The sequence below is a fragment of the Gavialis gangeticus genome, unplaced genomic scaffold (assembly GCF_001723915.1).
Source record: "Gavialis gangeticus isolate Ggan-Ray unplaced genomic scaffold, GavGan_comp1, whole genome shotgun sequence".
NCBI classification, from domain to species: Eukaryota; Metazoa; Chordata; order Crocodylia; family Gavialidae; genus Gavialis; species Gavialis gangeticus.
The window spans coordinates 16,909,159-16,922,659 of NW_017729008.1; the positions used below are offsets into that span (position 1 = coordinate 16,909,159).

At 37.9% G+C, this 13,501-nt stretch overlaps 1 protein-coding gene across 1 annotated transcript in view; it reads left to right on the top strand.

The window, feature by feature from the left end:
- The window catches only part of ORC5 (origin recognition complex subunit 5), a 166,873-nt gene that overhangs the window by 11,031 nt on the left and 142,341 nt on the right, over positions 1–13,501 (top strand). Inside the window, exons 3-4 of the mRNA XM_019509451.1 lie at positions 5,239–5,436; positions 9,006–9,080. Of these exons, the coding sequence (XP_019364996.1) occupies positions 5,239–5,436; positions 9,006–9,080 (273 nt within the window). The remainder of the gene's footprint in view (positions 1–5,238; positions 5,437–9,005; positions 9,081–13,501) is intronic.

A 13,501-nucleotide genomic window follows, 5' to 3' on the forward strand; every position in this document is an offset into this window, starting at 1 on the left:
ATAAAAAAAAAAAAAGCATGAGGATGAAATCTACTAGTCCTAAAATCTTGAAGAGCATCAGTTGAATCAGAAGCAATCAGTTCAATTTGTTAACTACAGATAATGCTTCCTTTATTTAATAAATCTGTTTTAAACACAAAAATTGTTGACAACAGTTTTTCATGCATGTAGCACATTTACATTAGTTTCCTTTAACTAATGATAACAGTTTAGATATGCTTTTGTGCACTTTTAATTAAATTCCAATTTCTATCTAAATGCAGATTGATATAAATGGTAAGCAGAAACTTGTCAAGTATATAAGAAATCATTTCCCATTTTCTAAAATAATAATAAACATGTGAGAATGAGTTTCTGTTAGGTTTTAGTATAGCTTAAATAAATATTTATTGATCCAGCATATACTTCAAGTTAGCAGAAATACAAAATTATTATATCCTGTCTGAATGCAAAATTTAGTGTACATTTGTTGTTGGAGTTTCAGATAAATTTAGACATCTTACAAGATGGCAGATGGATAAAGCTTAAATGTTAGATATTGATGTTTAAGTTCTCAATAGACTGACTAACTTGATAGTTCATTTTGAAAATTTGCTGTCTTCAGTTAACAAGTTTGTTTGATCAAGTTAACAATTTGGAAGGAGAAATTAGATATATAGGAGTGAGGCCAGCCTAATTTTGTTTCTACTTATAGGCTTCTTTTCCTTATTTTATTGTTTCTGCTTTTTCTTTACATACTTTCCCATGTAGATGTTTTACTGATGGTGGTATGAGGTTGGTAGTTATTATCCCTTGAAATTGTGACTTCTTTTGTGTTTTCCTGATCTGTAGATTGTTCATTTGGTTTTACCTGAATTTAACCTTTGAAAGACTGAATTAACATTAATTATTCAATACTGTCTATTTGCTAAAAATGACATTACCTTGCACTTGTCCCATGGAGGTGGATTCCTTTGTGTTCCCCAGGTTCATGTCAGCACCACTTTCCCTTTCTCTCCTATCTGATTATCACTGCTGACTCTGTCTGTCCTTCCTCAGACTCATGTCTTAACATTTTGTACCTCTTTTTGTGACCTTCTGACATCAGACCGTGGTAGTTGTATGATAGTTGAGGGGAGAAGAAGCAGCTCCTCAAGCAGGAGAGGTTGAGTATATCAGGAATTATTTCAGTCAGTTTTGCCCCAGTAACAAACCAAGACCAGAAACTCTTCTCATCATACTGCTGCAAGCAGGTACCTCTGCATTAGGAAGTAGACTGGCTTCTGGGTACGTCCGTAAAGATTAATACTGGAGTTCTTAAGGTTTAGTGTTAAAATTGTCATGTAGTTCTTTTAACTCTTTGGAAGAGTTTAGCTTCAATTTCAGATAATGACATTGTAAAACCTTGAAAAAACGCATGCAGTCTTGGCCCCAAAGAGCTAAATTGTGTGGAAAGAAGTGAGCCTGTGTGGCAGAATGCTCATGCCTCACAAAAACGAGAATGTGATGATAACCATGGCCCTGAATCCACTCTATCTTTTAGAATCGTTGCAGCCAGAGGACTTGTAACTCTGTCTCCGCATCCCATTAACTGTGTGGCCATTCCTTTTCTGTCTCCTTGAATATGTTTACATGAACTATTTTTCTTTTTCTGTCTGTTTTGATTGTTTTTTCCAAATCATCTAAATTCCACCTAAGTCAAAAAGTGGAATAATGAAAACCAGTACTGGAAGCTTGTAATGCTTAAGTTTTTTCAAGTAAAGTTCCCTAGGTGCCTAAAGTTCTATTCTGTACATGGTTCAATATTGCCATCATGTCCTCTTGCCTAAGCTCCATCAGGATCTACAGATGAGGTGTTTCACGTGCCCTGATATAGCCTAATATATGCCCTGTAATAACAGGCACAGCACAGTGTACAGTAGAGGCTGCCACTTTCTTTGAGAAACACAACAGCAGGAGGAGAAGGTGGTGGCAATGAGTGGTGTTCCTCTTTTATACAATAACCAACTGCTGAGGGCATGCATTCATGGATGGGGAGACCCAGGTTCAGTTCCTTCACTCATTTCGCAAGTGGGAAGATCTGGGTTCTGGTCTCTTCTAAGGATGGTTTATGTCAGTGAGAGCCACCCTTTTTGGCAGGCATGCCACAAATTAGCCCCATACCATTCCCAAGTGCTACTCCAATTCTCTTCCCCTTTCCTGATAGACTACTCTGCCCTATGCTTCTTGCCAGATCTGCTGCTACTTTGCTCGTTGGTTCCTGTCCTATCTCCCACTGTGCTGCCCATCCCTCCCTGGACTGCTACATGCCACACATACATGCTGCCCTGCCACTTTTGTCACGTGCTGCAGGTTGGCCACCTCAGGCTTATGTTATGGTTTATATTTTACATTAAACTATCAGTGATTAAAATATAAGCTGTACATAGAGTAGAGACCAGAATCCAGGGCCCCCAACTCCCAAGTGAATACTGTAACTGTGCTACTAGAGAGTCATGCTTGTTCTTACTCCCTCTTTTCTGCAAAGTGGCACAGCCTCAATGGAAGGAGTATAGATTGCCTTTACCTGAGCTGGGCCGGGGGGTTAGGACATATTGTAATCAGGGTGGAAGATGTGGGTCTGACCACCCTCAGCATTGAACTGGTATCTTCCACATCCTGAGTGAGCAGTCTAAGCACTAGGCTGTTGCATAAGAGAGGAACACTCTCTCCTCATCCAGGAAGTGTTTCAAAAGATGGGAGTGATCCTTCTTTGGCTTTTGGTAGAGTTGGTGTTGACACTTAATTCAGGATAGGATTCAGAGCATCCAACTAAAGGTAGGGACGTAAGCTTCAAAACGGGGCAGGATTGTTTATGGGTTAGCTAAGCTTGCTCCGTATGGTGAATGTTTTGAATCTCATTCTGAGTTGCCCAACTCTCCTTATCCATTGTTTAAGAGCATCACAATGCCCAGGTCTCTTTGTGCATCCTGCCCTTTAAATACAATGCTTAAAGGAGGAGGTAAGAATATTTGCTAGTAAACATTGTTTGAGTGGACTGCCAGCAGGTATTTTCCACCCACCTTCCTCACAGTCTATGATACAGGTTCTGATTAAGTGGAATGACTGGAATGAGGTCAGCAGTGAAGCTTCTATATATAACCTTGCACCTGAAGTTTGGTTTAGCAAGAAATATACTTGTGCCCCTATGACTAATGCTTTCCAGATGTTTTGATATTCAGTGAAAAAGGAACATATGCTTCTCTAGGAGTGGGGTTCTATGCAAACATTCTACTTTAAGAACTAGTTGCTATGCAGGTAACATTTCATTCCTTATATAAGTGTATGTGGCAGATACAACAGCCATCAAAATAGCATCAATGAGGTATTTGTCTTCCAACCTTAACTTTCGTGCATTAAAACAGTGCTGTAAAAATTGAAATTTTGCCAGTGAATAACATGAAAATCACTTAGTTTATTAATATTTGAGAGCTGCACAGTATCTCAGTTCTTCAAAGTAAGGGCTGAAAGGAGTGACCAAATTTAAGCTTTTCTGCTAAAATATTATCAGTGCACCCACCTGGTCTTGTTTAGGTGCTCTCTAGTGACCTTCGAGCGCACACCCAGTTCTGGCTATGGGGTGTGTCCCTGGGACCTTTGTGTCGGGTCGTGTTCAACACGGAGGGAGGCCTGACACTTCTGCCATGACTTGGTCTTCTTTTCTTCAGTGGTGGGGTTCCTCCTTAGGGATTCTCACAGACTGGGTGCTGCCCCTTGCAGGCGTTCTTGGGGCTCCACCTTCCCTACACCCCAGCCATGCACCAGCCTTCAGGACTGCCAGATGATGGGTTGCTGGCCTGTCCCTTTCTGATGTTCTCGTTCGCTCTCTTCTTTCCTTTTCCCCCCTCAATGACCTTTCACCCAGGATGACAGTGATGTTTGAGACCATCCTCGTCTCTGCATCTGTTCTCCCTCTGAGGCTTCTGCTGTGCCACCTTGGTCCTCTCTCTTGACTTGGGGTCACTTGTAGGTACCTCTACTGGTCCAGGCTCTGTGCGCCCTCCAAAATAAAGTAACAAAAAAGAAGAGAAGAAAAGAATAATTGGGTTACGGGTCTCTGCCCACCCCACTCATAGATCCGGTGTCTGTGGTTCATGGGATCCCTCAACAACATCCCTCCTTGGCCTGACTGCCCTGCCAAGTCGGTTCTGTAATTCTTCTAATGTGGTTGAGACTTCTGCGGGTCTCTGTCAGGCCCCCTTCTGAGCTGCCAACCGTGTTCTGTTGAATTGCAGCCCGGGGAGAAGCTTCACCCTCTGGCTTTGGCGTTGCTGCCCTGTCTCCATTTTCCCACCACCGGCTTTTAAATCTGCCGGGTGGTGGTTTTTACTGACATCATCTGCCCAGCGCTGTTCCCAGCTGGCAATAAAAGCAGCTGATGAACCATGCCAGCGGCCCTTCTCCTGGGGATGGTAAGTGTGCCCTCTTTTCAGGGCTTTCTATTTCTATCTTTGGGCAGGTCAGCCCTGCCTCAGGTCCTGCCGTGGGAGGCTGCTCCGGTGCCTCCATTTTTATGCCCCTGGGACAATCAGGCAATCTCTAAGTGTAATTCTTGGGTACGTGTGCTTCTGGTACATGTGTGTATCTCCCTTTGTTCTGCCATTTTGCTGGTTTTATTCATGTGATCAGTTCTAGAGTTAAAAATGTAAGTAACTGCCCTTCTAGGAATAAAGTTCTTATATATTTGAAAGCTTTGGTTACTCAGAATTTAGCATACAGCTTAAAGGTCATGTTATGTTCACATATACCTACAAACTTGTAAGTATACATTTTAGTATATCAGACTTGAAGCTTTTAAATAAATCCTGTCTGGTGGTCTGAGGATTTCTGCTATTGAGATACAATACCCAAATAATATTAGAAATGGATTAAAGGGAGGGGAATTTAAAATTTTACAACTTTTTGTGCATTAATCTTGAAGCCCAATTGTTACTACAACAAAAGCTCATGGCAGCTATTGCTAAACAAATGTCTTGTATGATCATCATGCTTAAATGTAATATTGTCTCTAGTCCTCAGAACATTTGCATAGTTGTGTGATAGATGTATGCTTCTGAAAGTACATTGTAAACATGCCCACACATCATTTCAGGAGCAGATGTGAAGGTTGCATTCCAAAATGCCTTTAGATATGAGGCGTTTTTTAAACTCACTCCTAGATTTATTGACCTGAAATTCTGTTTTCAAGTGGAAATCTTACATGTTTCTTCTCTTTTGTAGCTTCCTCATGTATTTGTGAACTGTGTTGAATGCTCTACTTCAAGGCTTCTTCTAGAGAAAATTCTGAGCCAGTTGCAGATCCTTTCTTCTAAAACTAAACATGCTTCACACACATCCTGCGACACTTTGAATCAGTTTGTATATCTGTTTAAGCAAGAGACTATGGCTGAAGAGCTACAGAATGAAACAATATACATTGTAAGTAATTTAACATGCACATTGTTTCTCCTTATTTTCATTTATTTCATTGAGTGTTTGCATTTATCACAATCCTTTTATGCATGGAAAAAATACATACTGGTCATTACAAGAGTTCTGCTACATTATGTTTTATGGGCCTGATTCAAAGCCAGATGAATTTGATGGGAATCTTTAAACTGCTTTACTGGGTTTTAGTCACCTTCAGTGGGTGTTTATACACATGCTCCAGGAGGGGGGTGGCTGGTGCTTTAATTAGAGAGTCTCTGAAAGCTGCTCTAATTTAATTAAACCACCAGAGCGTCTTGTGTATCAGCGTACCCACGCTTCATAATGGCGGCAGGAATGCTTTATCTAAAGCTTGTTCGATGCTGATGCGTGAGACGCTGGAGGCTGCTGGAGTACAGAAATTACCATGCTCCAGCAGACTCAATTAGTTGAGTCTGTTCTGATGTGTTGTAATTACAGCGTGTTGGAGCAGCCTTTCTGCTCAGGTATAGGCACCTGTTATGTTCTTCTAGAGGTAGTCGCACGTAAATGCTAATGGTAAATTTTGCCGAATGGTTAAATAAACATAACATTTTCATCAAAAAAGGTATATTTTTTTTATCAAATAACAAGGTACTGAGAGAACCTGAATTCATTTTTAATTAGGTATGGAGACAACATCAAACATTTCTCTTGGGGTATAATTCTATTAAAGAGAAACCACATAGGGGAGTAGTAGGGAAGTTCAGTATGTAGTACACAGATAGAGAAAGTATCTAGGCTCAAATAGATTGAGTTTAAAGGTCAAGCTGAGGAGCCTGAATGATTGGTTCCATTACATAAAGGACTATTGAAATTTTACGGCTCTTGAATTCCAGTAGCAAGATTTAAAGCTCAGTTCTTGCCTGTAAAGGTTGTCATTGTGATTGAAGCCAAATGGGGAAAACTAAAGTAATGAAAAATTTAATTTGGCCACATGATTTTTGTGTATTTCATAAAGCCAGGTGGTTCAGCAGACTTATTTCAATTGAAAATTCAGAAATCACATAGTATTATTGGCAGACAACTTCAAATAATAGGAATAATGAACATGTAGTCTAACTAACTGGTTTGAAAAAAAGATCAACACGTTTAGTAAAGGAAGCCTGACTGAAATAGACATTCAGATTGGAATTTAGGTGCCATTTGGTGATTATTCCTTTTGCCATTTGTGGGGATACTGTTTTGGCTTTATTCAAGTCAAATAAGGGAGAAGTTCACAAATATGTTGAAACATCTTGTCATTTCACAAATCACTGTTAAATATGTTGTGTATTCACTCAAAATATACATATTGAGTTCAAGAACTTTATATTCTGTTTAATCAGTACGTTAATATCTTAGTAACTTTATACAGGAATGTTTAACTCAAGTTAATAAATCCAATTATTCTTTAAAAAGAATGAGCAAGATGAAATTTAACGGTACTTACAGGATATTAGAGGTGATTCAGAGAAAACTGTTTTAACATATAACTACAAATGAATATTAAAAACATGTTAAAACTTAAATTTAAGATTGAAATATGCCCCATGAATTTTATAAAACTATTATTTTCAGATTAGTGTATGCATTAGAAAGGGTTAAATGCTTGATTTTTAAAGACTTGTAGAGAGAGTTTGCATTTTATATTAACATCATTAGAAGTTAGTTGAATATTGATTATAGAAGGCAAGGCATTAAATTCTTCAAAATGATCAATTGTATTGGGTAAATAATTGCTAAATCAGAAGAATTAAGTGTTAAATTAGTATTTCAATTCTGTTCTGCATGGAAACAGACAGGATGGGAAAAATCAATTTATGTGAATTAACCTATGTCTTCTCAATTTATTATAGGGTGGTATAAATTGAGATTGATGGAAAAACTGCAGACTAGTAGCATAAACTGACAAAACAAATTTATTCGATTTCATTTCGGTGGTAAATAACTTAATATTTCAGCTGCAATTAAGTCAGAGAAAATTAAGATAAATGGTTCCTCTCATGCAAAGCCTTCTAAATGTCTCTCTTAATACAAGTATGGGTGCTGAGCATTCCTGATTACTCAAGGAAAACAAAATGAGTCATTCTGCCTACTTTAAGAATTGTAAAGATAAAACTTATTCATTCTTATACTTATAACAGTTGTGTTCTCACAGATAAACTTGCTGTTTATAATATTATTTAACAGTGAAAATTATGAAACAATTATTTATTAAAAATCTAAAACATCTTGCAGAAGTTAATCCATATTTTAGTTAAGCAATAGTATTTGCTGTTATAGGCCTTTAGTATATGCTATTTTTGTGCAAAACACTTAAGGTGCACTAGTGACCTACTATTATACACCTGTCCTTGTCATCAAGGGTAGAACAATAGAAAAGTAGGGCTGAAAGGGACCTCAGGAGGTCATTTAGTTCAGCCCGCTGCTCAACACAGGATCCTCCCTATCTAAAATATCCTATACAAGTATACATGTAACCTACTTTTAAAACTGTATTTATTGACAATATCATGTTTCCTCTCAATAACATCTCATCTTGAAATGCCTCTCTGTATAAGACATCCATTAATTCTGTTCTGTGGGCAGTGAGGAAGATGGATGTCTCTTAATAGTTGGGGAAAAAAAGCCATTAAAGAGAACAGAATCCAGTTCTCTAAAGACTTGTAATGTCATTACAGCAGCAATAGCCCAAAAGAAATAATCATTCTGGAAGTCTGTATTTAAATTCAGAAGAACAGAAAACTGAAAAAAAACTTGTACTCCCCTCTCCTCCCTTCCCCCATTTCTGCTCAAGATATGAAGTGTTCTGGTGTATAAGGTTTCTTTACTGACTATTGGGGAAGGCTGCCATTTGTATCTCTAGGATTTAACATATATTAGTTGTTTATATGTACAGTGATCCCATTTAAAAAGCTGATGTTTACTAATAGTGTCCACACAAAAATAAACTATTTCTTGGAGCTGTTATAGATTTTCCATAGGGCAAAGAATCAAGTTTTCGAGCTTAATTTGAGACAAGGTTTGACAAAAATTTTGTCACACTGGAAAATCAGACTTGTATGAACTATAAAGATAACAGCACCTTTTGTTAATGAAAGGTCATCTTTTGATGGAAATATGCAGTGTCTCTTATAATAAACCTATTCAGGTAAAACCCAACTAATATGCATGTTGTTTAAAGCTTTTAAAATAACAGAATTATCTGTAAATGAGACTGAATCTTTTAATCGGCTGCTAATGATGTCATGGGTTTTGTCAGTAATACCCAAGTGCATGGATGATTTGCTTTAATTTCCACTTCACACTGCCATGAGACATGACAAACTTGGTTCTTAGGGATTCTCTTTCTTTCCAGGTGCCTTGCACACAGCACACTTGAATCTATAATCTTCCCGACATGCTCTGTCTGAAATATCTTACTACTTAACTGGCTCCTTTTGCCATCCAAGGTTATAGTTAAAATGTGGTTTCATTAGCTAAGCTAGAAAAGTTGTTGAATCCTACATGAAAGGACAGTTTAAAATGTACTCTGTAATAAGATCACCCTTTGTTAAAAGGTACTGGATAAAGCAGAACAGCTGAGGGAAATGGAGGCAAATGTGCTGCCAGCATTTCTTAGACTACAAGAACTGGTAAGTAACCGGGTAAAATATTTTGGATGTATATTGCCTAAAAACACTATGAGATCCTTGAGGCAGCCTTGCTAATGAGTGAGCTCTTCAACTTGAAAAATCTGTGAGATTTATTTTATTTATTTATTTTTATAAAGTTGTTATTTTTTATAACTTTGGTTAGCAGCAGAACTGAAACATCACTGGGCTTTTTCTTCCATGTGCTCTCAGTTGTTTATTCCATTTAATGATATCTTATCCTATAAAGTCGGCTCTTTTATGCATTCTTTTGAAGCTTTTTCAAGTATGCAGCTACATCTTCTAAAATATGTTTTGCTTTTAAGATGAATGCAGAATTCACCCACGCTTCATCAAAGCTTTATAATAATTGCCCAAAAAGAGCATAAACCTCAGGAGATAGGCAAGAGAGATGAGGGGCAACTTCCAATGAAAGGAATTGTAACGTAGCCGCTTTTGGCTTTGTAAAATGGAAAGACAGTCTCTGAAAGCCTGGCAAACATCTGTATGTGGTTCTAAGTACTCCTGAAAAGCTGCTTTAGACAGAGTTGAACGTAAAGTTAGCGAGTTTGTGGTTAGAGACATGTACCTGCGCTCCAGGAAAATGTTTACCTTCAGCTTCTCTAACTGTGTGTCTGGGAGCCTTTTATCATGGCCCTACTGAAGACATACTGGGAGTCTTGGAGCACTGGCTGTGCCATTGTACCCGGCTCTGCTCTCTTTAACCATCAGTATCCCTAGTTGTTGAGAACCTATTAAAAGGCTGTGCTGGGCTACAGTCTGGCAGAAGAGTTACTAGTTTGTAGTTGTATTTGGAATGGCTATAGATGGGCTTATGAATTCGGAAGGGTCTGTCTTGGAGGAAGGACAATGGTACATCCTTCAGAAACAGATTAAAGGGGAAACTGGGAATAAGTATAAAATAATTATTTTTTGAAGTTGCTGTAGATCGGGGTGGGCAGTTGCTTCAGCTGGATGACCACTCAACAAGTTTTGGTGAGCTGTTGAGGGCTGCACACACAAAATCTTTCCAAAGATGTCATTTTAACAAATTATAGATAAAAAAAATATCAGACACTAAAAATCAAACATTTCCTATAATATTTTATTTCAATAACTTTTGTCCTGATTTATGGATTTTTGAGTAGCGTATATAGAGATGATTACATAATAGCTCAGAATAAAATCTTTGGCCATTTTTACATGTGTTTTAATTAGCGCGCTGCAATTTAAGAAGATGAAGTAGGGGTAAAGACTTTTGAGATTCCTTTCTGAGTTGATAACCAGTTCCACCTAAAGTAACCTATTGTCCTTTGCATCCTAATGTCTCTTGTCAGGCTTCATTCAAGCTTTCCAGTGCTTGCATGCCCATTGTCTTGTGTGCTCCAAGGCTAAATTAACCATTTACAGAAAGGCATTTTAAGATTTCTCATTCATTTCATCTCAGGGTAGAAGAACTTTTAATACAGTAACTCTCTTTACACTTTCATCACCACAAGATGCTAGTTTTTTACTCTGTGGCTGCATAATCTTTTCCTCGTGTAACTTTTAGTGCCCACTTACTTGGAAAATACCTGGAAGCTTCCAAGTACAGCAGTTAGCATTCTGGATGCTATGATACCAGCAGTTGATGTAGGGAAGTGGTTTTTGCCTAGGGTGGTTCTCCGTCTTTTTAGACACTAGCCACCCCTTTGTAGCCTCAAACACCCCTCGGAAAAATGCCAGCTTTTAGCTTTCACTCATTTTTTGACTATGGAAAAATAATAGAGTAATTCTTTTGTTGCAAAGAATGCAGGAAGACCACAGAAGGTCAGAAATGTTTTTTGACATTAAGGATTCCTGTTTGAAATCTCTGGGTTTATCTTATGAATCATGCATAGGTGTCGGCACACCTAACAGTGATACTATTGTACAGCACCCTGTCACACCCTTAAAATGATCTTACAACATCCTGGTTGAGAATTGCTGGCCTAGAGCCCCAATATTGATACCTTCAGGAAACCAAAAGATTAGGCCAAGAATTTTAGAAGATACATACCTTGAAGCTCATCTCTGAAATCCATGTTTAGGCACCAGAATACATGGGGGTGACTTTCAAGAGCACTAAGCATCCAGTAGCTTTTGTTGGATTTGGTGGGAATTGTAGATGTGTGGCTTCTCTGCTTAATTACCAGGTGTCATGAATTTACTGTGTAACACTGGGTTACCAGAGAAAGATGTAGTGAATCTTTTGGAGGTGTGTCAATCTGCTGTTGAACATTTCCTCATGTCTTAGATGGAAAAGAGGTTAGATTGTCAGAAGTGGAAAGAGGTAGGGTTTCATGAAGTCATTGGGGCAGTTGAGGAGTGGATCTTGGGGGCAGAATGTCTGGGTTTCTGTGGGAAATGTGTTACTGAAAATGGTTCGAATGGCTATGGGGACCCATTAAGTGTCAGAGCTGACAGTGTTTAAGCACATGTGCCTATAGCACTTGTCTGCTAAAACACTAGACGGTCTAGGTGAAAAGCACAATGAAAGGAATCTCCGGAAAAATTTCCTCTTGTTAAACTAAGTTACTATTTTAAAAAGAAAAGTCTATTAGAGAACCTTAAGGATTGCATTTTCGCAGGAAGTGACAATAGAGAGATAAAAGGAGCTCACCCTGTGCTTCAGTGAATGGGAACAGCAGGTGATTTTGAAAGCTTTTCCTCCCCAGGCAATTTCCACTTCATATTAAAATATTTATTGTTATATAAAAGTATTTTGAATATACACTGCCCTCACTAAATGTTTTCTTTAGGTGCTTTAACTGAAACTCTCCACCCTACAAGGACATGTTGGAAACCTCTTGGGATCAGGGGTAGGGGGCAGTGAGGTGTGGCACAGTGGAAGAAGAAATCAGGGTTAAAAAAAAATGTTCTCATTTGCTGATGAGCAGCTTAAATTTCCTGACCACAACCAAGGCTCTTCCTAAATGCTGAATTCAGTGGTGCTAAGCCATAGAAATATTGAATTACAATGAATCCCACACCTCAGAAATTAAAAGCCTCCTCCTGGATAGGAGAAATGTTTGCAGGAATGCATGTATTTTCTAAAATGTACATTGGCTTAAGTTACAGGGATGTATTTAGTAGCTGTGTTGGTCTGAGACAAAAAGAAATGCAAAAATCTAGAACTCTTGGTTCAGAAATGATGTCTTTTATTAGACCAAGTAGGGAATTGCAAAACAATTCTCATTTTCTGCAGAATTTTTTTTTTTGCGATTTCCTAGTTGGTCAAATCATAGGTATAATTTCTGAACCAAGAGTTCTAGATTTTTGTATTAGCTTAAGTTATTCACTTGTGTTGTCCATCAAACACTGAGTGTTTAAAATAGTACTAGGTGTACAAGGTTTTCTCTCTTTCTGGTAAGCTTACAAAAATTGAATGGAACTTAGATTTTTAGTGTTATCCTCCTTCGGTAGACAAATGCTGTGTCATTTGTGAGTGTGGCTCTTCCCTTGGTTGTGAAAACTTGTACAGTGTAGATATGGGTGGGACAGTTTGTCATAGCTGTATGTTGATCTTGCTAGCAAGAGACTATTGTAGGCATATGTCAGTGTCACTGATTTGCCATCTCATGGTTTCTTTGCAAGTAGTTTGTTAAGATGCCAAGGGTCAAATAAATGGAAAACGTTATCAATTATATTTTAATAAGAAATATTTTTGTTTGAATTGCTGATCACTTTTGCAGCACTAGTGCTTGATTACAGAAACATAAGGTACAGGTTAGTAGTCTTACCTGTGGTGAGGACAGTGTTGGAGAAGGGATTAAAAAATACTGGTGTATAAATTGGTTGTTCCACCTTGCTGTTAAACAGAATACCTAACTGTACAGTTGAAATAGCAGACAGAATCATCACATTGTAAATCAGTTTACTACCTTTGAATCTACCAAGGAATAACATTTTACATAGGGTATCCTTAAAGTATATTTTTAATGCCTTTTTCTGATGATCTGTGTGCAAGTAGTTTGTTCCTTTGTCTCTTTGGAATCGGTGTTCCAGGTTGTTGTTTTTTTTCACTTCTGTGGTGATTAATTGATTTTTACTTTCCAATTTTGCAAATAATATAAGGAAACATAGCCTACTTCAAAAGCTCTGAAATATTTATTGAAGAAGCATACTTGAGGGCCTCTGTCTTTATGCTGAGTTTATATTACAGTTGCAGAAATACTTAGAGATAAAGACTGCTGTATTACATTTGTGCACTATTAGCACAAAATGTGTTGTGGGTGGATTGGTTTACTCAGAGTATCTTTCCAGAGAGTGGTGATAAACTCCTGTAAAGATACCTTCTGCATGAAGGAAATTGCTTATTTAATTAAAGAGTGCAAAACGTATCTAGCATGACTTTTTTGCATCTCTTTGAAGTTGGTACTTGATTTATTGTAAAAAAAAAAAAA